The 25,634-nt window shown below is 44.7% G+C and overlaps 2 protein-coding genes, 1 long non-coding RNA gene and 1 other non-coding gene across 6 annotated transcripts; 3 read left to right on the forward strand and 1 right to left on the reverse strand.

The window, feature by feature from the left end:
* Positions 1–189: 189 nt before the first annotated feature.
* On the forward strand, positions 190–2,552 carry LOC4336532 (GATA transcription factor 7). The gene is made up of 3 exons (XM_015781196.3): positions 190–400; positions 599–901; positions 1,025–2,552. Exons 1-3 carry the CDS (start codon positions 368–370, stop codon positions 1,859–1,861), a joined length of 1,173 nt encoding a protein of 390 aa, XP_015636682.1. The 5' UTR covers positions 190–367; the 3' UTR covers positions 1,862–2,552.
* A 9,133-nt stretch (positions 2,553–11,685) lies between these two features.
* Positions 11,686–14,259, forward strand: LOC107278331 (uncharacterized). Of its 2 annotated transcripts, XR_001545162.3 has the most exons (3): positions 11,686–13,063; positions 13,183–13,240; positions 13,345–14,259. It is a non-coding gene; the product is annotated as an uncharacterized lncRNA (long non-coding RNA). The 2 variants fall into 2 exon arrangements; XR_003242015.2 differs by having other exon boundaries at positions 11,686–13,240.
* TRNAP-CGG (transfer RNA proline (anticodon CGG)) lies at positions 14,244–14,315 on the forward strand. Its single transcript has one exon. It is a non-coding gene; the product is annotated as a tRNA-Pro (tRNA).
* A 689-nt stretch (positions 14,316–15,004) lies between these two features.
* On the reverse strand, positions 15,005–19,028 carry LOC4336533 (SH3 domain-containing protein 2). 2 transcript variants are annotated; one of them, XM_066309711.1, is made up of 10 exons: positions 18,710–19,028; positions 17,648–17,767; positions 17,490–17,548; positions 17,225–17,376; positions 16,944–17,045; positions 16,142–16,342; positions 15,977–16,039; positions 15,696–15,851; positions 15,516–15,590; positions 15,005–15,373 (listed from the first exon to the last, which is right to left on the reverse strand). In XM_066309711.1, the coding sequence occupies exons 2-10, from the start codon at positions 17,737–17,739 to the stop codon at positions 15,257–15,259; spliced, it is 1,017 nt and encodes a 338-aa protein (XP_066165808.1). In that variant the 5' UTR covers positions 17,740–17,767; positions 18,710–19,028; the 3' UTR covers positions 15,005–15,256. The 2 variants fall into 2 exon arrangements, with proteins under 2 accessions (XP_066165808.1, XP_015633415.1); XM_015777929.2 differs by having other exon boundaries at positions 17,490–17,559.
* Between the last annotated feature and the right edge of the window lie 6,606 nt (positions 19,029–25,634).

A 25,634-nucleotide genomic window follows, 5' to 3' on the forward strand; every position in this document is an offset into this window, starting at 1 on the left:
CAGATGAGATTACGAAGTGGCAAGATAGGATTTAAAAAAGGCTAAAAAACAACTTAAAAAATCAAAGATAGAAAGCAGTAAGCACCAAGGGCAGAAAAAGAAAAGAAGAAAAGAGGAAAGATTTGGAAGGGAGGGAAAAGGAATTGGGGAGGAGTAAAATGGGAGAAAGGTGAGGGTCGAGGGGAAACTGGCGCATTTGTTGTGGGCACGGACTTTGGCAGCCATTCAATGCTCCACCAAACGCTCATCCCTTCTTCCACCCTTTCCTTCCCCTCCTCCGCCCCCCCTCTCGCCTCCTCTCCTCTTCGCCTCAAAAGCCGCCGCCACCGCCGCCCAGGGTTCCAACACCTCCCGCTCCTCCTCAGCCATGCCGTCCTACGCGCACCACCACAGTTCTCTGGTAAGGAAGGGAGCGTTAGCCTCAGGAGACGATAAGAAAACGACTCTTTTATAATTCTTTGATGGGATTTTTTATGGGAAGGGGGATGACGAGGAGGAGAACGGGCGTTTCTTGAGCCTGTGTTTGCTTGGTTTCTGGAATTTTGGGAATTTATGGTTTTTGCTGTGTGTGTATGTGGGTGCCTTTTGGACGGAGAAGGATGGGAAGATGGACGCGCTGAAAAGTAGTTGCCGGTCGGAGGAGGCGGCCGACGAGGGGGCGGCCGCGGCGCCGTCGGCGTGGGGGATGGTTGAGAGGGACGGGTTCTCCGTCGAGGACCTGCTCGACCTCGAGGAGTTCTGCGAGGCGGAAAAGGACGCCGCCGAGGAGAACGAGCAGGCGCTGGCCCTCGTCGCCGCGCCAGAGGAGGAAAAGTCGAAGGACGACTCCCAGCCGTCGTCCGTCGTAACGTACGAGCTTGTGGCGCCCCCGCCGCCGCCTCCGGAGATTGTTGACCTGCCGGTGAGGTTTCTCGAGACTCTCGTTGACCGTGCCTTTCGGCGGAAAGGCTGCGGCTTTCGCGATGGTTGTCTTTTTTTTCCCCCTGTAATTAATTTCTTGCTGTGCTGTATGGTTTCTCTGCAGGCGCATGACGTCGAGGAGCTAGAGTGGGTGTCGCGTATCATGGACGACTCCCTTTCCGAGTTGCCCCCGCCGCCGCAGCCTCCTGCGTCCGTCGTGGCGTCGCTGGCCGCGCGGCCGCCGCAGCCTCGGCAGCTGCAGCGGCGGCCTCAGGACGGAGCTTACCGCGCGCTGCCACCCGCGTCCTATCCGGTGCGGACTCCGACCATCTGCGCGCTGTCAACGGAGGCGCTGGTGCCGGTGAAGGCGAAACGCAGCAAGCGCTCTCGGGCCACGGCGTGGTCTCTCTCGGGGGCACCGCCTTTCTCGGACTCCACGTCATCCTCGTCCACAACCACCACCTCCTCGTGCTCCTCGTCGGCTTCGTTCTCGTCGTTCTCGCCGCTCCTCAAGTTTGAGTGGCACCCGCTCGGCGGCACGTCGGACCTCCCGGACGATCACCTTCTGCCGCCGGGGAAGAAGTCCAAGCACGGTAAGAACGGCAAGAACAAGCCTAAGAAGCGTGGCCGCAAGCCGAAGCAGCTCCCACCACATCCCTCGGGCGCGGCGGCGTCGGCCCCCGCGCCGGGCGACCGGCGCTGTAGCCACTGCGGCGTGCAGAAGACCCCGCAGTGGCGCGCGGGGCCGGAGGGCGCCAAGACGCTCTGCAACGCGTGCGGCGTCCGCTACAAGTCCGGCCGGCTCCTCCCCGAGTACCGCCCGGCGTGCAGCCCCACCTTCGTGAGCGCCATCCACTCCAACTCCCACCGCAAGGTGCTCGAGATGAGGCGCAAGAAGGAGGTCGGCTCCGGACTCCTCACCGCCGCCGCCGCCGCAGCGCCCGCCGTGGCGTCGTTCTAGCTAAAGCAAGCTAGCCACCCCGCGCGCCCCCGCGGTGGCTGTACATTTTTCCAGCCGTATTAGTCCTGTACCGTACCTGGATTTTTTTCCCCTTTCTTTTCCAGTATTATCTTAGTTCCGGTTGGATTAATTAGAGTTAGGTGCCTTTAGGTCATGTTAGGTCTAGGAATTCAGCTTTCCGGTGCTCCAGCTCAAAAGCTTTTACTATAGTTTGTTAGGGCACTGCTGCTGTAGCAGCAGTGCAGCCGCGGCAGCGCTAGCGCAGAACTTCATTTCCATTCTAGCTTACCCGAAGGAGTTTTTTTTTTCTCTGAGGTAGTACCTGCATATGCTTGGTTCATCAATGCCGGTGTGATTATTTCTGAGGCAAAAGGAAGAAGAAACCAAGAACCAAAGCGCCCTTTGCATGGCGAGAAGGGGAGGAAGACGAAAGCAAACCGATCGCCTTGTTTTATTCCCCAAGGCCAGGAGAGAAGAGTGCAGCACAGCACAGCAGCAGTGTGAGCGATGACAGGTTGGTGTGTGTTGCGTGCACCCTTGGTTACATCGCGTGATGGTGTCAACTGTAACAGCATGATATGCTTAGGGGGTGATTAGATGGGGCTAAAACTTGTTAGTCTATGTCACATCGGATGTTTGACGTTAATTTAGAGTATTAAACATAGACTAATTTAAAAATTAATTTCATAAATGAGAGCTTATCTGTGAGGCGAATTTTTTAAGCCTAATTAATCCATAATTATTAAAAGTTTACTATAGCATCATATTGTCAAAGTCATGTTGTAATTAGACTTAAAAGATTTGTCTCGCGAATTAGTCTAAACTTATGAAATGGGTTTTGTAATTAGTGGATGTTTAATATTTTAAATTAGTGTTTAAATATCTGAGGTGAATAAGTCCCTGAAAACCAAACAGCCCCTTAGTTAGGAGGATGAGGGTTGAGATAGCGAGGGGTAGAAGCAATCGGCATCAGATATAGATGGAGATGTTGCATGTTTGCAGAAGTTTGTAGTACTCCTGTGATTGAGATGAGGCAGGAATGAAACTGGGAGGTAGGGTCCTTTGCAAGTTAATCCAAGTCTAGTCTTGCTGATGCAAGTGTGTCCTCCCACTCTGCCTTGGTGGTGGGCTCTCTGTACCTGGAACAGAACTGTTTGAAAAATGGAACATCTACTGTACACCTCTACACCTCTTGGGGCTCTCCTTGCCTTTGCTCAGGTACATGGCCTCGCGTGCGTTCCCAGTAGTGTTTGTTTACGCACAAGCTTTGGTGCAGCAGCTGCAGCGGTAGCAGTGCTCGCTCAGAACCTGAGACACTGGCTTCTCGTGATCAAGCGCTACTGCTAGTACCGTGCTAGACGAAGATGATGGCATGGGAGTTTTGACGGGCGCGCGGGGCGAGATTTTTTTTGTTTGCACCGTTGTTTTTGTGGAAGTGCAGGGTGGTGGTGGTGACTCACTCGTTTGGACCCAGCTGCATTTTCCGACCTAACCAGAGCGGTAATGGCGATGGTGGTGGTGGTGGTGGGGCACCGAGAAGATATGTGGTGGTGACCGGCCGTGGTGACCGCGACGCGCCTTTTCTTCTACTGCCGCCTCCTCTGCTGCCGGCTGCCTCGCTGCCTTGCCCGGCCTGCGCGCGCAGCCGCGCTCCACGCACGCACGCGTGGCTCCCACTTCCACTCCCACACTAAACCCGTGTCTTGTCTTAAGCAACCACGCAATTGTTTTCGTTTTGTTCCGCGCCTTCGTCTCCCCTCCCCTCCCCACTCCCCAGCTTGGATTCTTTGCTCCTCCTCCTTTCAGTTCCGGCTGATCGTACGGGCTAACTTTCCTGCTCCGTTTTCGCTGATGTTCTGTTCCCAACTGACTGCGTATCTTTGCTTCTCGAGCTGTCTACGAAACAGGCAGGGCAAGCGTGATGAGTGCCTTCACGAGGACGGGGATTGCGCTGTCTGAGAGATAACCACTACGCCACCAGAAAACCTGTGTCGCTCACCGGTTGATGACAGGAGATTTCTGTAGCCGTGCGTCGGGGTTCAGTTTAAGCAGCCGGAGTGCCCGGGAATTTCGTTCCGAGGCAGCTTGTTTTCGGTTTGGGGGGTTTTTGGACGGATCGTGGGCAAGTCAGACTCGGGCCGGCGCGGATAAGGCAGAAGACGACGGATCGAATAATGCAGCTAAGACGCACCGAATCCATCCCGCTGTGAGCCTGTGACTCTATTCTTCCTAGTTTTTTCTTTCTTGTATCTTAAACAAATTTCACTCTCACAGTTCGTCACGTGAGCCCGACGGGCCCCGCAGCGTCGGCGCGTCCGGGTCTTTGCTCATAAAAAACCCCTCAAGTTCCCTCCACGATCCTGCATTTGAACATCCGTTACCGTAGGCATGTGTTGGATGCGTAGTAAGGTAGTAAGGGTCACAGACTATGATGAGGACGTCTGCTCTACTCTCTCCGTCTTAAAATATAAGTATTTTTAACTTCGATACAGTCTTCGATATGCTATTTTGATCAATAATATATATAAAAATAAGATATTTTAAATAAAAAGAGTTTTCATATTATAATAGTTTGTTTAAGATAAATCTAATAACATCAATTTTATATGATTGATCTTTTTTTTCTATAAATAGTTAAAGTAAAAAAGTATCACTTGACACTATGCTAATATTGCTTATATTTTGGGATGGAGGAAGTGTATTCTCGCCAAGATAGCATGGACCGTTTAGATTAGTCTTTTCCAAAACATAACAATTTTAAAATTAATTATACCGGGTTGGACTTGGAATTTAGCATTTTATTAGTGTATTCCAAATTCGAAATTAGTTTACTAGAAAGCTGTAATTGAAGTAAAGTATATTCTTATTTTAATTTATGCGCTATAATTTACTAGAAAATTAGTTTACTGGAAAATTTCAATATTTATAAAATCAATAACAGTAGTCTGTGCAACTGCAACATATGGGTTAGTAACCAGTGCCTTATCCATTTGTGCTTATAATTTCATCGGTTCTTCTCTTGTTGAATTGGCCCTTTTATGGATATTATGGATACACAGACAAGATGATTGATGAACGATTTACCCTAGCAGTTCGAGACTTCGAGGGCAATCTTAGTGTCCCGGTGAGGTTAAGCCTCTAGGTTTAGGAGCGGTATCTGGCACTGTGTAGCATTGCTAATGAGGTGAGACGGTGGCTTGGGTAGTGAAAATGAATGAAATCGTTAATCAGGTGACATATGTGAGGTCAAGTGTTCAACTGTTCGGAGTCGGTGTTAGGCAATATAATTGTAACTCCTTTGTTCGTATAGCGTATAGCGACGGTCGGTCCGGTCCTAGTTCCTTCGTCGGTTGTTTGTTTAGGTGATGTTGGTGTGTAGTGGTTCTTTTTCCTGACTTTAGGGCCCCTTTGAATCACAGGGTTGAAAAAATAGAGGAATAGGAAAAACACAGGATTCTAATAGGAATTGAAGTATAAAACAAAGGATTGCAAAACACAGGAAAAACACAGGAATAGTCGTTTGATTGGAGCGCAGGAAAAACGCAGGAATCGGATCAGAGAGATAGACTCAAAGGAAATTTCCCAAGAGGTTAGATGTAACATCTTGAAAATTCCTAATAATAAAAATCACTAAAATTTCGAACTTTTTAAAACTTTTGCATCATGCTGGGTGTTATGGTTGTCATTGCTTGCCAAATATAAATTGTAACAATGGAGAATCAAATTAATGGCGTACACCTGAACAATAAATATATGATACAAGAATACATTAGTGCACAAGAAAGCAAGCCAAATAAAATATTAATTTCTATTATAAATCATAGATCAAATATTAAATATTCGAACCATGTTGATAGCTCGATGTCAGGTTTAACTAATGAGATTGTAAGATTAAATCTAATGTATGTGGATCCAATCTCACATGAAGTATTATAAATTCACATGAAATGATGATTACCACTATAATGATCCTATTAACAAATGAGAATTTCATGGGAATATATATACATTAATATTTGAACACTTGATAAAGTCACTCATATAAAATAATGGTCATATAATTAAATTAAGCTTTATAAAATTATGTGAGTTTTTAATTAAACAATTAGATTAATATTGTGCCGAGTCTCAATTTACTATTTAGAGAATAAATAGATTGAACCCATCCGTGTAAAATATATTGCTATACAACTAAACTCGACCAATCTGCTAATGTATTAATCATGACAAGTCGTTATATTAAATTCAATATTACCTCAAAGTTTTCAAAAATATATAAGTTCACCTTAGGGTCAATAACCCAAATTAATCTAAAAAGAATTCATTTATGCGATAAATAAATAAATATGGGTGGTAATAATTTTGGATAAATTTTCATGAGGATTTAGTACTTAAATTTAGTTAACATTTAACTAAGTAAAATTAGAGTTTATAGGATTAAAATTGTATAGGAGATAGGCTAAAATGGGGTTTAATTAGGGATAGCACTATTCATTGCACATGAGGTGTTTGATGGAGTTCCTAGCCACCCTAGCCCTCTTCCTCCCCACTGCCGCACCTAGCCCTGCTGCGCCGCTGCCTTGCGCCCCGCGCGCCATCGCTATCGCCGTCACCGCGCGCCGCGCGCCGTCATCGTCACGTTGCCGCACCCTCGAGCCCCGCGCCCCGTCGCTGCCGCGCCGCTCGCTTGTCGCCGTCGGCCTCGCGCCCCGAGCCGCCGCGCGCCCCTTCCCTCCGCGCGTGCTGTCGCCGTCGCCCCGCGTCGCGCCCCGTGCCGCGCCGCCTCGCGCCCCGCGCCCCTGCCGCGCCGCGCGCGTCGCTGTCGCCCGTCGCCGTCGCCTATCTCCGCGCCGCTTGTGTCGCCGTCGGCTGTGCCGCGCCGAGCCCAGCGCCGCGCCGAGCCCCGTGCCGCTGCCGCGCCATCGCGTCACTACCGTCGCCATTAGCGCCTCGAGCCCCGCCCGCGCCGCGCACTGTCGCCGTCGTGCCCGCCGTCCCGTCGCCGCGCGTTGCCATCGCCCCGAGCCCCACGACGCCGCGCCATCCCGTCACCGTTTAAAGCCGGCCGCCCCTACCCCGTGCCCTATAAATACCACTTCCCTTTCCCTTCCCTCCCCATGCCATTTCCCCTCTTCTTCTTCTTTTTTTTCCCCTTTTCTTCCCCTCCACCGACGCCGCATTCCGCCGCCGCGCCGCCGCTGCCGTGCCCCGAGCCCCACGACGCCGCTGCCGTGCCCCGGCGCCTCGCCGCCGCCGTGCCCCGGCGCCTCGCCGCCGCCGCGCCGCACCTCGCCGCCGTGTCTCCACCGCCGTCGCCGCCGGTCCGGTAAGCCCTCCCTCCTCCCTTCGTCGCTGGTAGCCGCGCCGCGCCGTGAGAGAGGGAGAGAAGAGAGAAAACAGAGAAGAGAGAGAGAGAGAAAAGAGAATGGAGGAGAGAGGTTAGAGTGGGCCCCACGTGATTAGTAAATAGTAATCCTCCCCTTGATCTTTATTAGTTAAGTCCCTTACATGTGGGGTCCCTATGATTAAAATCTATGAAAATTCACTTATATATGTTGTGTCCATGGCAGGCCGGTCCCACAGGTTAGTCAATGTAAATTATGGAATAAAAATAAATGAGTTAGGAACAGTACTGTTTCGCAATTATTCAAATTTGAATATTTAAACTAGCATAACTCTCTCATTTTAACTTGGATTTGAGTGAAACTTGAACCTAAATTCATATAAATTCATAAGCTTTCCAATGGTATATAATTCACTATTTGATAAAATATATTTATAAATATTAAATAATTAATATCAAGATGATGCATAATAGTTAACTTAAAAATGTGCTAATAAATAAAATTGATATTGTACCGTAAAGTAGATGTCAAATAATTGTCCTTAACACGCTTCCTCACTATAAAACCTATGTAAACTAGTTAGGAGCATTGTTTCAAATTAATTAAAGCATAGGAAATACTAGTGCCATTTATTAATATATGTCAATATATAATTATACTCATGACGTCCAAATTGTATAGCCTCATACTTTGTGAGTAAAAGTTGAACACATGTAGATGAGTCTTTAAATTGTTTATGAGAAATAATAGCAGAGCTTGTATGATTAAATCACCAATATGAAATTAATTAACGACATTCCCTATACAGTAGTATATGTTTAGGTTGGAAATCGACCCTTAAGTTGTTAGACAGTAACTCACTCATAAATCCACTTAAAATCACATGTACTATATAGCTTAAAGTAAATAGCAGCTATTTAAATAAATTATTCAATATTAAGATATTGTGCACTCACATATACTGTACAGTCCATTATAGCTATACGTTGTAGTATTAAATCGCTTGATTGCATATATTAAAATTAAAGAGGATATATGACAAACATGTATGGTGGATAAATACTAATTATAAACCTTGACCTAATATAACACAAGTTCAATTGTAGATTAGGATTATTCATTGTAAAATTATGTGATGGGATAATCTGTAACTATAATATGATTAACCTAAACAACTTTAACATACAAAGCATGGATAATTATTAACCTTTTATAATTTATTGTGACAAGTAAAATATGTTCATAATTAAAGTAAAGCCTCCATCAACTAAATAATAATACAAATGATTCATTATTTGATTGATCCTAAATCCATCTAACAACAGAACCTCTAATATATAACCGTCCTATTTAGATATATGCATATATAGCCATAATCCTTCGATAGCTATTTGATAGACTAAACCACCGATTAGCCAAATATATATATGTATCCAATAAATGCTATGTTGGTTAACTCCTAAATAGACCATGATGACAATAGAAAGATTAAGAAACTTTAGCCCTTAGCATGATTGGAATCCATTAGCAAACACGAATATAACATTTTGTTGTGCACATTTGATTGTTGTTTGAATATTGGTTTTTCTCGCTTATTATAGAAATTGTGTATCAGTTAGTCGTGAGGCAACGTCTGCAGCCTCCAGGAAGTGAAGGTTGATCAAGAATTATATCAAGAATAAGGACTATCCTGAGCAGACAAGTCATTACTATTCCTTGAACATGTTGATACCAATTGCAAAATTATTTTGTTTACAAATAAAAATTGCATGCAATGATAAACATCCTACTTGCGATTATGCCATGCCTTGATTATTGTTTACCCCCTTATTCCTTCGTAACCATGTTTACGTATGAGTCCCTAGTCAATTATGACAATTGCTTAGAAATGCTATTTTAGAATCATGCATACTCATATTTATCAAATGTTATATGCTTGGGCAATTACCTTTGGGAAGGTAATTGAGATGCGGCATGTGGAGACATGAGCGCCACATTGCCCTGATGTTGATGACATGATTTGTGGAAGGAGAAATAAAATTAAACAACTGTTTTCGGCTGGGGCGGACGGAGGATTTGGGTGGTATCTGGAAAATGCTAGCACCGTCCCCGGTCAATTAAGGACCGAGCCATGAAGTTAAGCTTGAAACGACCCCCGTACAACCGCACTTCTCGTATGGGTATAGACCTAGCAGAATAGATAGCTGAGCGGAGGCAGTATCCATGCATAGTGGTTTCTTGATGTGTGAGGCAGGGGCTCTACGGTGGGGCAGCCATTGGTAGAACCGCGAGGCGGGTGTCTACAGTGGTGTCACCATCAGTAGGACTGCCATGTGAGAATTTAAACATAATTATAACTTAATGCATGTGTGAGTCTTTCCTTCCCGGGTGCGCCAGAACTCCTCTCACTGCTAGAAACCGTGTACGCCTAGAGTGCATGAGGATGTAAAGTTCATGGAGCGGGTACTGCCAATGCGAGGTTGTCGAAAAGTTTTGCCGTGACACATCTCATGTGTTGGGACGAGGCTCATGTGTTGGGAAGTCGCGGAGTGCGGGTAAAGTGTACATCCACTGCAGTGTGAGTAAACCAAATCTATTCGAGTAGCCGTGCTCGCGGTTATTGAGCACCGGGACGTGTATTACACTTGGCTAGACTCTAAATTCTTAACTTGTGTAGGATGGGTTATTGCATGATGATTTTATGCTGATGGAGCCACTTCCTAAGAGGAGGGAAGGTGGACGTTCTCAGAAAACCATGACGACTCAATGGCGGGAAGCTATCATTGGGATCACAATGGATGCTGGATAGAACCGTCGTTGTTTAATGTGAACACTGGTAATAAAACTTGATCAGTCTATGCTAGGTATTAAGCTTGTGAAAAGAATTGTAAAACTAGCTTTATGCAAAAGAACCTGAGGCCATTCCTTGAAATACCCTCTATCATATGCATTGTTGTTGTGGTGGCTTGCTGAGTACTGTTGGTACTCACCCTTGCTATTTATATATCTTTTAGGAGAGTGTTGAAGAGAAGCCCTTGTCGGTACGCTTGCGTAACCAACAAGATGATCGGAGTGCGGTCTTGTTCTAGGTCTTGTTCCCCAGTCGACTGCCTGTGGCATGTTAACCGGGCCCTTATATTATTTTTTTGTCTTCCGCTGTTGTTCTCTGATAGTTGTTGGCCTACCTGGCCCTAATGTAAGTATTTAACTCTTTTAGCTTGAATTCATTCGTGATATGTTGTGATCCAACTATGTATGTGTGTACCAACTACTGATCCAGGGATTGGTACGGATAAACACAGAAGATTTCCGATTTCCAAAAATCGGGGGTCTACATTAGAGCTCTTGCTACATTTCCTCCAAAATCCACATGCAATGTGCCATTCCATAGGAATTTCATAGGATTTAGAAAGTTTCGATCCTTTAAATCAAAGGGCCAAACATGAAAATTTCCTATAGGAGTTATATCCTATGAAATTCCTATATAAATCCTTTGATTCAAAGGGGGCCCTTAGCCTTTCAAGGTTTTAGTCTTGTAATTTTTATTGCTCTATTCAAAGAAACAATATGCATGCATATTTGTCTTGTGCTATTCGTTTTAAAAAAATTCCATGTTCCACGATGGATGAAGTTTCTACGAGTAGATGCTTGGCATTTGACATCTCTTAACCACAATATGGCAGTGTTGGAGATGAAGACTATGGTTGGTTTGTTGAGGCTTTACACCACACTTTTGTGAATGAAGTTTTATAGCTTGATAGGAGTAAGCGCGAGCAACATGATTTTTTTTTTCTAAATGTAATTCTCTAAGTGCTAAGCCTCGGGTACTGTTCTTTTCGGCTTATCGATTAGTATGCATTATCTTGGACACGCTTCATAAGTTGTTAAACAATACGATTTATTTGCAAGCATTCTTCTTATTATTTATTTGAAAATGTTTTAAAACCAACTTCTTAATTTTCTAATACTGGCCTTAAATAATTATCATAAACTCAGTTTCAACCACAATCCATTATATATATCAAATGGAACACCAAGGACCACATTTTAGTGAGAAAATAGAATATTTTCCACTTTAAAACTTGTCGCCTTCAAATACTAGCACTTTTTTTTTGTTACGAGGGGTCCTAAAATGACGAGTTGCGACATGAAAGCATGAAAATGTACATCTCTTTTTTATATATATCCATGCGACGCTGAATTGCTGAAACAAGGAGATTCGAATTGCAGAGCTCCTGGATTTTGTCTCTTGTGCCAATCAACTTCTGAAGAACAAGGCTGTCAGAATAGGGATAGTAGGTAGGAGTAGGATCGTTTTTATCATAACTGTATCGAATTGTAGAATCGGATTTTAGGATCATGATCATATCAGGTTAAAGTACATATTTTCACATATAATTTGTTAGACATTATATTAAAAACCGAAGCCCATAACATTGATTTTTGATAAATTTAATTTTTTGAAAACTTGAATAGACTTATTAACATTATTTTCAATTAAATGAAACTTAAATAATATATACATATCGTAAAACCAGGATCCTATATAAGATTCTAACGATCCCGTAAAATCGTGTGGAACTCGCACTAATTTAAAATAGTATGAAAAGTAGGATACATGGTAAGATCATTATCTTAACAGCTTGCCGAAGAAAAGAGAGGGACGATAATCTCTTTATCTAGCAGTGACTTTCGGACTGGCTATATTATTTGGTCGTCCAAACGTTGTTAGTATACATGACAACGCTGGATTGCTGGAAGCAATTAATCGCCTTGTTGCAGAGGATTCACCAAGCAGCCGTTCAACCTGCTTTCCATCTCAACCGTCCAAAACCAAGTCTTTATTTGGTAATCAGGGAAATGGAAAGGAAAAGGAGCACCGAAAGTCAATGGAAGCTCTAGCCTGCAGTGTACTGAGCGTTGCGGTTGAATTGAATTGAGCTTAGCTTGCAAACCTCTATAATTGTCTGCTCCGTCATGCCTACTACGTGGTGGTCACATGGAGGCTCAGATAATAATATCAACTTCAAAAATGAGTAAGCAGCAGCATTATATATGTATACAGTATACCCAGATGTTCATGTTCCTACCTACTAGTAGTACTGATCAATCAGCCAAACAACAACTACCAGATACATGTAGCAGCTCATTCTCCAGTTCTATACAGTTGATAATTCATAAGTGGAAAGGTTTGAGCTATTGGAGAACAACATCATGTGTGATGATTCCTATGCTCGTTTCAGCTTCCATCCATCCATCAAAACTCAACGATGGCTGTGTTTAGTTCAGCGCAAAGTTTAGATTTTGGTTGAAATTAGAGATGATGTGACTGAAAAGTTACATGTGTATGACATATTGATGTGATGGAAAATGACTGAAGTTTGGATCCAAACTTTGGATCTAAACACAGCCATGAAGTACAGTATATGGCTGGCTGGCTGCTGTATGGCCTCCAGCCCTTCCTTTCCATTTATTCCTCGTTTGCAATTCATTCCGTCTGGCCGTTTGGGTGCTAAACCCAGCAGTAGCATGGCAAATTCTGGCCAAGGGACAGAGCAACAGAAACTAACAGGGAATTGGTTATTGCAGGACGCATCCCTCTCCCTCTATTCCCAAATGAGTTCCTCCTGTCCATGTGGGCGCGATGGAATGATAGGTGCTACGCGAAAGCGAGGCACTTGCTTACGAGGGCCGTAATGATTAGCGGGTTAGCATGCACTCGAACGGCGAAACACGCAGTTCCTCACTCGCTCGCGGCCAGGTATTTTTGGAGCGGCGTGCTAGCCGTAGCCTCCCGTTTCTTTCTTTCCAATTTTTTTTTGCTGGGTTTGCATGATGGATCATGGCGGAAAGATGGGTACGGATTGCTTCCTCTCGCTCTCTCTTTTTTTGCCTGTGGTGTCTTGCTGCCTGTACTATCTGCTGTGCCTGTTACTTTTGACCACTTTAATTTACGCACGCACTGTCACCACACAGTGGCCAGGAGTATCTAGGGAGGTATATAGGGAGGGCCGGGGGAGACTGGCTTTACAGTGTGAGCAATCTTTCCCTTGGAATACAATCATTTTGATCAAAATCTGACGAAGAACTTGCTAATTCTATCCTGGCATGTGTGTTTCTCAACTTTCTCTCCGTCAGGTGTCTGGCTGATTACTGATATGGGCGAATTCGAGAGGACAGTTATCCAGCTTGAGGATGTTTCAGAATTTCAGAATATCAAGTGGCAGTTTACCAACGTTGCTACTTCCCCCCTTTCACAATGTAAGTCATTTTAGTATTTTCCACATTCATATTGATGTGTCTAGATTCATTCGCATCAATATGAACGTGGAAAATGCTAAAATGACTTACATTGTGAAACGGAAGGAGTATCTGTAAGTGGGTCTAGATTCATTCGCATCAATATAAATGTGAAAAATGATAAAATGACTTACATTGTGAAACGGAGGGAGTATCTGTAAGTGGGTCGGGTCGGAGAGGTGACAGGAGTGACACCGACGGCGAAGGCGGCTATCTCCCTCGTCGACTCGTCGTCCCTCCACCTCGCGCGCTCTCGCTGCCTCGGCCACTTGACGAAGAGAAGGGGTCAATCGCAGATCACACCGTGCAGTATATAACTGATTTCCGTTTACCCACTGGAGGAGATAAGCGATCGATTGGATCGGTAGGTCACCAGCAAATCAGCGATGAAGTCACTCCATGAGGCGAGGCGTATGTGCTGCATGACACATCGGCACGGAGTGGTTGCTGTGGGTGATGCAACTCTTTTTAGGTTTTACTCGTGTCATCAATTTCATTTTCCGTTCGGGGAGGTATGCATGCGTGTTCCGGAGAAGACGCATGATATGCATAAAGACGTCGCTGTTCACTGTTTTGTAGTAGTTTGTACCGTCTTCTGCTTCGTCTGTACTCTGTATATATTGGAGCTCAAAATATTCCCGGGCTCTGAATACACCAAGCTGCGGCCTGCGAGCACTGCAGACTCATGCTACATTGTATTAGGATTTGAAAATACAAGATAAAGAAGTAATCAAACTGGGTGTTTGGTCTAGTGGTATGATTCTCGCTTCGGGTGCGAGAGGTCGCGAGTTCGATTCTCGCAACACCCCCTCGATCAGTGATCATGGTGTTTTTTGCTGTTGTCGCATTGCTTTCATTAATTCGGTCAGTTTGTGAGGCCCAAAGCACACAACCATTTCGATAAGGCTCTGCCGACTGGCCACTGTCCCAAGTGGACCATCCGACACTGATTAAACCTGCAAGAAGTGGTGGGTGCTAAACTGATAATCTAATGCACTGCTAACTCTGCAACATGTCGATACTAGTACTTCGTTTTGCACCTTTGGCGTTTTCACTTTCACTTTTACACCGATTCCGTCTGCTCTTCTTGAACGGGGTGGTCCAGTCAATGGTAATTGGTAAATCTAAGCATTCAGGAAAGGATTACCGCCCTTAGTTAGAAGTTGGAACACCTTCTCGCCAGCAGTTTCGTCTGCTTGCTTACAGGAAACGGGCCGGATTCTGGTGGAGGCATGCGTGAAGCCATACAGAATCGGTCTGTTCAGGGCATCGTTGATCTGCCTTGACAAAGCTTTGATTTCCACGCCATCTTGTTCCCATCAGCATCTGGAACACGGAACAGCCACAGCCCACAAGTTACGAGCATGAAAGGTTAGGTTAGTCTGTTTAATTTTCTTCCAGAATCCGATGGTTTGGTAGCTTCAGGTTGACCGTTTCACCTCCAGTAGCATTCTCTTTTGGATTGGCCATTGTGTATACACAGGGATAAAAAAGAAGGTTACGAACTGCCTCAGTAAATACTTTACTCCCTTTGGAAACCAGGGTTCAACTATGTAAGGCCCTCTAGTGCCAATTCAGTCTACCGAAATGTCTTACAAACTATACCATTCAAAACTTGTAAATAACACGAAGTGTAGTCTATACACATGAATCAGAAAGCATCACGTGGAAGCTATAAGTGGGGGCAAAGAAGACGAATATACTGTTTCAACATTTGAAATCAAAACTACACACATTTATCCTCGAACTCCTAGAAAATATGTGGAACCTTGCTAGCTAGAACTCGCTCTCGTCTTTCGATATAACCATGTGGGAACCATCCTGCTTTTCCCTTGCATTCGCCTTCTGCCCAACCATTGGTTGATATCTGTGTTCGGACAAGACCACATTAGATTACTGACAGCTCAATTATGATATGTTAGCTGCCAGGAACTTGTATTTAGAAACATCGGAACAATATCGGCAACTCAATTGAAGATTACAAAACATGGACAGCAGAGGTATATTACCTTCCGGACAATAACAATGTCTCCAGCTGACAAGTTAAGCTCAGACTCACTTTCAGCCTTGAAGGAATCAAGGGCCTGCATCATAACGACCAAACAATTTATGTAAGAAGCATAACATCGGTAAATTCATGTTCATTTGGCAGATGGTGCAATAGATTTTGCATGAAAAGAATGCCAGACCTCTCCTAGGAAGAAATCTACAGATGTCACTGAATCATCGACAGAGGAGGATGCAAACATGCCATTGACTTCGTCATAAGATGGTGGTGGCTGTGCCATGTAATTTTCTGCTGATGGGGTCGGAGGTGCTTCAATCTTTTGACGCTCTGATACCATCTAAACCAATCAAAAAATAATCATTAACTTGATGAAGATAGGACTTCTGCACACTTGACAGTGTGTGGGCTGTGTCAACAGGCCATGTTTTAAAAAAAATGTAAATAGTGCTGGAGTATACATACTTCTTGTTCCAGGTGGTCAAGGATCTCCAGAACTCTCTGATGGTAGGCTCTTTCGGCTTCAACCTTCAGAGCAAGACTGATTAGCAGCTATATATAATTTTCAGATAAATGCAATAGCATGATGCACCAGAAAATGTAACGTTAACGGGTATAGCTCATGGTTACCATCGCAATAAGGCGCTGTAATGTCAATCTTTGTTGCTGAGCCTCAACGGCAGCCATTGCTGCAACAGCTTCCTTCCCTAATCCTACCATGCTTGACTTAAGTTCTTCAAGTTTGTATTCAGCAGCTTCCAGCTTTGTTATCACATCTCCATTCGGAGCTGACTCTCTTACTCTGTTTTGCCGTCTTGAAACTTCAACAGCCTAGGAAAGCGAACAGAAAAAAATAAGCTAAACAGTTCAGTTTAAACCAAAAGGTCAATGCACAGAAAAGGAACACAAATTACTTATGTTTTGGAATGACTCAACTAATCACATGATCTGAGAAGATAGTAGGATCTTAGATAACAAAGTCTGCGTGCAACTGAAGGCAACTTGGCAATGTCACTGGTATTATTGCTTTGCAACTTGCAAGTGACCATATTTTAGAGTTTCAAGTTATGGAGATTCTATAGATAAATAAGGTCGACAAGATCTGGCCGTACACATAATATAGTGTGATGCTTTCCAAAATATTGTGATGTTGAGAAATTTTGGGATAGTCCTGGTTCTCAGAGAATTCATAGCATTTTTCCTTTCCCAATAACAGTTTCTCCACTATGCATCTGTAAGCCTTGCGGTACAAGGAATTAGGAATGTGTGGAAGTAGAATCATAAAATACACAAACTATTTTTTTAATTGTATAGCTTAGGTTGCTCGTCAATGGATATTGTTTCAAATATGCTGTAAGTACATCTGAGAGCAATATCCTGGGATGTTATATAACCTTGAAGAGACTTAAGTAAAAGTTATACACTACTTCACCTGGGCTTCAGCTTCTTGCCTCATTCGGTCATATCTTTGGGCTAGATGTCTCGCATCTTCTAAAGGCGCACCCATGACCATTGCTCGCAGTGGCTCTGCCACCTACAATCCAACAATCTCTTACTGAAGTTATGCGTTCTATTCACATTTATCAATACCATAAGAATGGACCTCATTGTTCTGCACATAGTAACAACTAGTTGCACAGGTAAACTACTAGTATGCTAATCATACATGTCATAAGGTAAAAAATGTCGATCAACATGAAGTCATGAACAGACCTGTGTACCAAATGCTCTCAACATGTTCCCACGTTCCTTTTCCATCAGAGAACGAGCCTTCCCATAGTACATAGCAGCCTTGGATAAAGTGTTATCACTTGTACATGTGTTTCCAGTGCCATATTTCTGGCTATCGTCGGACAATTTATTTCCTATAAATTTAGGTTGCAACTAATCAACATACAGTAATGTAAACACTGAGTAATTAATATTGTGTCAAGCTAAAATTATTCTGATAAGCTAATATATAGTTGGAGAAACATACCTATGTCAACTTGTTTAGATCCAGTGACTATGTATCCCTCCACACCCCGGACAATGTCCCTTTGAAAATGCTGGCCAAAAGATGCCAATGTTTATCAAAATAATCTAGGTAGAAAGGAAAGAGATACTGTTTCTCTAATAAATTTGTCTTGCTCATACTTTAGCAGCACGAGTTGATAAGTAAAGTTTTTCCAGCCTCTGGTGTAGATTAACTTCTGATTCATCTGTAAACGCATTTTCTGAATTTCCATAGGCAGCTCCAAATGGCTTAAACACGCCCTGCAATGGTGTAGACAGGTACAATGTTACATGGTTCATACCAAGATTAAAAAGAGCTGACTTTTCGATGCAGTTAAATACCAAGAAAATATCCCACAACATATAAAGATAATGCAGTATATATTCCATGTGAAGGCAGATATGTAGCTGGCATTTAACAGCCCTAGAGTTTCCAGTTACTTTGCAAATCGCAGACATTAGTAATAACAACTCCTAACATTGGAACATCCGTTTTCAAAGACTATATATTCCAGGCAAAACTCATAGCAAGGAAATAGTAGTATAGGCCTACAGTACGAAACCAGAACACCTGAATAGATACCAGATATTGTTCCCTACTTTGTTGTGTAGACTGCTAATCTTAGCTGTCTTCCTAAGGCAGTGTAACTCCTTTCGGCCAACCCTCCTATGTTTGTGCAAGATGGATGAAAATAATCAAGGCGGTATTACTCAAAACAGCAAATTCGGGTAGGTCATGTTTACATGGTTCTATATTTCGAACAGGAATCACGAGCAACGCTTTTAAATAGAAAAGCCACAGGTTGCTAATAGCTTAACCAGATTGATCAACCCTGTCGTAAAATCATAACCTGATGTTTCTCATCTCAGGGATTGCAAACACGCGCATCGCGGTCCCAACCCTCACAATTGTTTTTTTCGAGAGCAAAAGCTTGGACCTCCCCCTCACAATTCATTTCACCACTCGCCAGCATGAATGAAAATCAACCTGAGACGCCTAACCATAGACGAGTACGGTAGCCTCTCAAAACCCATCAGCATAGACATCAAATCAAACTTATATAGAGACCGGATCGAACAAGACAGACACCTGAGAGGGATCGACATCGACCCACCCCGGTTGCGCAATCACAAACTCGGATCGATCGAGAACCGTACTAACACAGGAGTTCAAAGAGATCGAGGGGGATGGGAGAGCGTCACCTGGCGGGAGACCTGCTCCTTGAGCCTGGAGGCCTGCTTCCACAGCGCCTCCATGGCGCCCCGTCTCCGCCTCTCCGGACGCAAAAAGCCGCGGCGCGCTGACCGGGAGAGGGGAGGACGGCCGGGCCTGCCGCGTCGGTAGCCTCTCCCCGTTTTCCCCTTTTTTCCCCCTCCTTTTTCTTCGTTTGGTTCTCAGGCTGGACGACGACGACGAGGGGTTGGGGAAGGACGGCTCGCTAGTCGCTCCTCCGATGTTAGTTTCTTTCTCGTGGTGGTTGGCTTGGCTCGCGCACGGCCGACGGTGGCGCACGCACGAACCGCGTCCTCTTCCGCCTCCCTGGCCTATAAACGGCGCTGTCGTCGCGGGCCCACCAGTCGGTGGAGGTGGCGGGACGAGCCCTACGCTGACGCGGCTGGGCGTCATGGCTGCGTTGAGGACGACGTCCCCCGGTGTGGCACTGTGGCCCGTTCCAAAGAGGAAAAGAAGTACTCGTGTGGCCCATTGACCGATACTCTATGTGGCGAAAGATACCATTGACCAATAATGGGCCAGATATTTGCGAACTGGACCTCACCACAGCTAGAAGGAAAGGAAAAGCGAGAAAGGAAGGGTTAGGTATAAAACGGGCCTACCACCTCCACGGAGCACACTTTCGAAAGGAAAAAGTACACATAAGGTCCCTTATCTTGTTGCTGAGTTATAAAATCGCCCTAAACCGGAAAATCAGACATATGACATCTCTCAACTTATAAAACCGGATCACTTTATATCCTTAGGCAGTATTGACTCTGGTTGACTGCAATTTTATCCGATGTGGCAGCTGAGTCAATGTGGGACCCACATGTTAGTGAAACACAACTTTTTCTTCCCCTTTCCCCTCTCTTCCCTCATCTCTTTCCAATGCGTGAGTGGTGCCGGTGGTTGCGGCGGAGAGAGCTCACGCTGCGGGAGAGGAAAGGGTTGCGGCGGCAGGTGCATGCCGTCGTCGACGCGGCATGTTCGTGGGAGGCGACGCACGGTAAGCCTGTGGAGCAAGAGCCTAGGTATAGTAGCAGGAGGAGCCCAAGGGGAAGCGGAGGAGGGAAAGGGGAGGATAGAGGAAGTTCGTCATCATCATCGCCGACAAGGTGGGGGTGATGGTGGTGCATGTGGTGGAAAAGGTCACGGGCGGAGGAAGCCTTGACCGGCGACGTGGTGTGCCCGCTACCGACACCCTGCTCCACACCACTTACTCCTGTGGCGCGAGCTCTCTCTGTCGCGACCACCGATACAGGAGTGTCGTGGTGTACTGCTTGGCGAGGAACATGTAGGAGGAGGCGGTAGGCGACGAAGAGAGAGAAGCGGGGAGGCTGGTGGTGAGCGATGGAGAGGGAGGAGGCGGGGCCGGTGAACTCGCCTGCTCTGCCCGGCGCCGAATGGCGAGGAGAAGAGAAAACAAGAAGAAAGAAAGGAGAGGAGAAAATGGGAATGAGGATGACATGTGGGTCTCACAAGTGTCCCATCATTTATTTATTAGTTTTCTAGTGTAAATGATATGTGGGTCCCATGGTTTTCATTCTTTTTCTCGTATTGAATTGTTACGTAAGCGCCATGTCAATGTCACATAGGATGAAAACTAGTCAAAGGAGCCACGTAGACGCTACGTCAGCCAAAACCGGAGGATAATACCGCTGAGGGACGTAGTTTATATTAGTTTTGTAAGTTTGGGGATGTGTTGTACCTGAATTTGCTGTTTAAGGATGATTTTGCAATTCAGTGATAAGATGAGGGGCTTTTTGCTTTCCGAAAGTCTTTGTTTCCTGGCCCAGGCCTCTCTCTGAGCAATCAATCCGGATAGGCACGAAAATCTTTGTCATCTCGCGCGCTTTGCCAGCAGGCAGTAGAACACTTGCATTGGCTAAAACAGATCAGGATTCTATTGAAAGACAGAGGGTATGTCTAGATTGTAGTCAAAATAAACCTTACCAAATTTTAAAAATATTAAAATTTTGGTAAGATGGCAATATTACTAAAATTTATTGTCAAAATTTTGGCAGAATTTCTTATATATTTATCAAATTTAGTAACAAACTAAACATAGTTTTTTTTGACAACTTTATAAAAAGAATGATATGGTTGAAAATGGCATCAATCTGAACAGCCCAAAATCAAGAGGAAAGTTCTGATCGTTTCAACGAGGAAGAGCCCAAAATCAAGAGGAAAGTTCTGATCGTTTCAACGAGGAAGAGGACAAAAGCAGGCTTTTCCCCCAATAATCTGGGAGTAAAAGCAGGCTTTTCTCCCAAGATGCAGATCAGATCGCACCAATAATTAGCGCGCGAATATTCCTATCGTCCCGCGCCGTGAAAGCGTCGCCGCAGCCTCCTGCAAGCTGTGGCGCCAGCCAGCCAGGCATCAGCAGCGCCGCCTCGGGTCGGACTCGGACGTGAGATCGCCTCGGCACCGTTGCAGCTGGCCAGCCAGCTACCACCGACGGCCTACCAGATCGATCCCCTCCGAAATCGCGGTCGCGTCGCCGTCATCCCGCTCACGTACGCCGCCGCCGTATCGCTGTCGCCGGCAATAAAGCGCGGGGCCGGCGCTTGCCCATGCCCTCTCCGAAAGGGCCCGGTGATACAGCGATGCCTGCATCCGCATGGCACGCGCGGCAACTACCCACTCCCTCCGGCTACCACATACGATCCGTGCCAATCTCTCGTCGCACTACAGTCAGCGGCGGCGTTCGTTAATTACTTCGTTTTCCTGGAGCGAAAACGTTTTCCGTGGCGCAGGTTGCAGCCCTTGTGGCTGTCGCTCGGGGTATTCGGAAATTGGAGCCCTTTTCATGCATCGCTTCTGAAAAACCGATAAATAAAACGATGCCGGGGGATGTGGCCATCGTGTGCGTATAATGGACTGGTGGCGACGTGCAAGTAAAACGACGGCTTGACTTTCTGACTTTATCCAATGGCGTGTGATTATTGTTAATCACCCTCCTGAGTCCTGACCAAGAGGTAATCGTGGTACTACATGCAGTACTAGCGCTACTGTTGCCAAGAAGTTTTCAGTGCAGAGGCAAATACGGATCGATTGGATTATTCTTTAGCCGGGTGGACGAACCGAGTGATTTGTCAAGGCGCTCAAGGTGCCTTTTTAACCCAATAAAAAAATCTGTACTTTCTGATCTTCAATTAAGATATGGATCGGAGTAAGTTGGATCAACAGCAATGTGAACGGATCGTGCCGTATCTCCATGCTTGCGGCCCGGCACTGCTGGACGGCTGGTAAGATGCACGCAGATTATCTACTTATCTGATGATGCCAGGAGGATGCGATCTCCACGCCCATGACGCCAGCCGAGAAAAGTGCATACGGCCAAGGCCGCCCTTTTCGCGCTGGTCTCGAATGAACAACTCGGATGATGAGAAACCCCTGCGCGTTTTCTTATTGTTTCCGCTGTGCAGGTTGCCGGGGCTGATCTGACCTCTCCGCAAATATTAATCCGTGTCTCCATCGAATGGGGAATTATAGAACTTGAAGTGTGATGCGCAGCGACAGTGACATGTACCCAGCTATACCTGCAATCGACCTGTGGCGGGTGTACACGCCATTTCGTTTTTCACTTTCTTCATGCACACTGTGGCAAATCTCACGTTGTTGCTACATCGATTACCAATTAGTTAAAGAAGAAAACTAGTGAAATTTAGACAGACTTTTGCAAAATTTGATCGAACTGTTTTTCTATTTGTACCGGCTTGATAAGTTTGATATAATAACCATGATAATCAAACTACTACGTTAAATTTGTCAACCCTGTTCTTCCTTCCTAGCGACCTTCTTCTTGTTGAATGGTCGCATATGTAGATTTAGCCCCCCAAATCTAGCGGATCTATGCCAGAGAGGAGGGTACATATCCTAATAAAATTTCGGTAATTGAGGTCACCCGTGACATCAAATGGAAAGGAATTTCGGGGGATCAGTTGGGGGTTAGATTATTAGGATGCAAGCAAAGCAATAATAGGGGACCATAGCATTGTTCAAGAATCGTACGCCTTTTGAATTTGGATTTGTTATTATCAGCAAAAACGGCCTTACTTTTCAATTTCCCAACTGTTGCAGCTGCCATTGGAGCACTTGGCACTTGCAGTGTTCCGATGTGCAGCGCAAAGTATTCTAAACTGCACGATCTAGGAATGCGCTGTCGCCATGTTCTTGCGTAGCTGAGTATTTATTCATAGGAATGGCAGGGTGCGTACTGTTTTTCTTAAATAAATAAATAACAGTAAAGGTACAGAAGAATTGGACAATTTTGTAGAGCACATGTACAGCAAGGGGAAAAATATTTTGATCTCGCAGAAATATCCTCTCGTTTGTTTAAAAACGTTCATCCAAACGGTTATGAAAATTTTTGACAACACTCACACAACATATCTATACAACTCCACAAAATCTTAGGTTCAAACTCATCTCATACTCCGACATATATATATATATATATAAAAAGATAAATTCAGCGTATGAATAATAGGCTGAATTTAAACTTAATTTTTAGTGGACCGATGGATATCTCTATACTCTACATTGTCAATTTTCTTTTAGAATTTTTCACAACTATTTACATCAAGTTTGAAAGAAAAAGGTATACGAGGGGACATCCCCTTGAGGGATTAGAATCCACTCCCCTTGCAAGGTTGCTAAGCCTGCGACCATACATATGTATCATGTATCCATTTTAATTGTACTTAATTCGGTTAGAGATTGAGAATTTTAGAATATGCAAATGTTTTTATCAGCAGAATTCCATAGATAAAAATATGGCATTTATGTTCATGCATATAACTTTAAGGTATGGGAAGTCCTGGCCTTAGCTTGAAAAGCCAATTGTTATAAAGTTTACATCACAAATACCTGCATGAATGAATCCTAAAGGTAAGACACCAACAAACTTTCCGTTGGAGGTAGGCCATGAGGACCTTCGGCCAACTTGCTAAAACAACAACAGTAACAAGTGAAGGAGCTTGGGGAAGGGGCATACGACGAAGCCTAGGCCATGGAGCAAGGCCACACCACGAAGCGAAGCACCGGGTGGCGAAACCCCTAGTGGCAAAGCGGGTTCATTAGGTGGTGAAGCAAGTTCGGCTAGGATATGCTAATACTAGGAGAAGCCTAATAAACAACCTAGGAGGACCCTGATAAGGTCCATGGGCCGGCTGGTTGGGCCAAAAGATAAATGTTACCCTTATAAACATCCCCGCCAGAGGGACAACCATGTAAATTCACTAGCATACAAAAACCCTAGGTTGTAAACGCATTAATAGATCCCAATGGTTTTTTAATAGAGGATCCGATTTTTCAATTAATATATTTTTACTGTTTTCCTTTTCCTACCGCTCCGAGTGAAGCCTACCTTTCAACAAAAATGTTTGTCATTCAACAACAGTTTTGATGAAATGACATTGTTCGGGAATTAATCCTATCACTAAATCTCTGCCTTGATGGTGGCGTTGCCGGTGCTCTCCAGTGGCGATGGCCCTAGTGGTGACACCAAGAGCGGTTGCTGTTTGTGATAGTGCTTTCTAGTGTTCTATTGTGGACGGGCAATTGCTCTAGGCGCGGTGGTTGTTAGATCGTTGGTTTCCTTGTCCAGATCTAGTTACGTGGATTGGAGGTGATTGCAGCAAGGAGGGGCTTTGGCAGGACAGCGATGAGCTCAGTGGTGATGCTAGCGGCAACCAGGGAGGGAGGAAGGCGAGGAGCAGACGAAGGGCTCGCTGGAGGTGCCAGAAATGGTTAGGGAGCAATGTTTTATCTAGGGCCAAAGTACCATTGGATTGGAGATGTTTGTGCCCGGATCTATTCGTGCAACGTGAAGTGGCATTGGATGGAACTCTTCTTCTTTGTCCCCCTTAGATGGTGTGAGCGAGCAAATGCACTAGCGTTCTAGAGCTGTTGAGTCCAATGAATGAATCCGGTAGTTAGTAGGGGCAAGGCGACAGAGGAATCGAGATCAAAGCATCGATTATGAGAGGTTGTAGGAGATCGAGATGTTTCTCAAGATCATCTCAATGCGATTTTGTGAAGTGGTACTCCTCGCTCTTTTGCAACTGGGCCCATACCGAACTTAGTGTGCTACCTTGTATAGTACGTGCATATAAGATTTAATTGGAGTGTTGTTAAAAAAATGTCATTCTATTAAGCCATAGGACACAACATGTGCAAATGTCCCCTATTAAATAATGTCTCTTGAATTTAGATCCACTCCAACAAACAAACTCACAAACATATGATTAATACTATTCGGTTCGGTGGTACAAAATCAGCAACATGGGCCTTGTTCATGCATATATGATGCGATAAAAGAAAAGTTCAGCGTTGATCGGCTCGTATTTCTTCTTCTTCCCTTCGCTATAGGACACGTTATTTTCATATAAATTATGAATGAAGTCTGAAGGTTGAAGGATAGAACTTACATATTACTAACAAGTGGTTAGGTCCCGTTCTTTTTTCCAACCAGAGTTGGATGAAGATTAAGATTTTCGTGGCACGCTTTTCAAACTACTAACGGTACGTTTCGTGCGAAACATTTCTATATGAAAGTTGCTCTAAAATATCGTATTAATCTATTTTTCAAGTTTGTAATAATTAAAACTCAATCAATCATACGTTAATACCACCTCGTTTTGCGTAAAAAAAACTTAATCTTCATCTTCATCTTTATCTTTAGGAGAAAAGAACAACATCTAAACCATGTCGATGTGGAAAGTTTGTGAAGAAATCATATTTTTGAAAGTGTTAACTGAAGAATGCAAATTGCAGAAGAGGGATCAAGTTGGAGCCTTGGAAGACGATGTCCTTGTTGGTGATCATGACCTTGGAGCGCCCATGCGGCCATGTCTGACCTCTGATCACCATCAACAGCCCATTTCATGCCCATCATGGCATGAT

Source organism: Oryza sativa, chromosome 4 (assembly GCF_034140825.1).
Source record: "Oryza sativa Japonica Group chromosome 4, ASM3414082v1".
Taxonomy (NCBI): domain Eukaryota; kingdom Viridiplantae; phylum Streptophyta; class Magnoliopsida; order Poales; family Poaceae; genus Oryza; species Oryza sativa.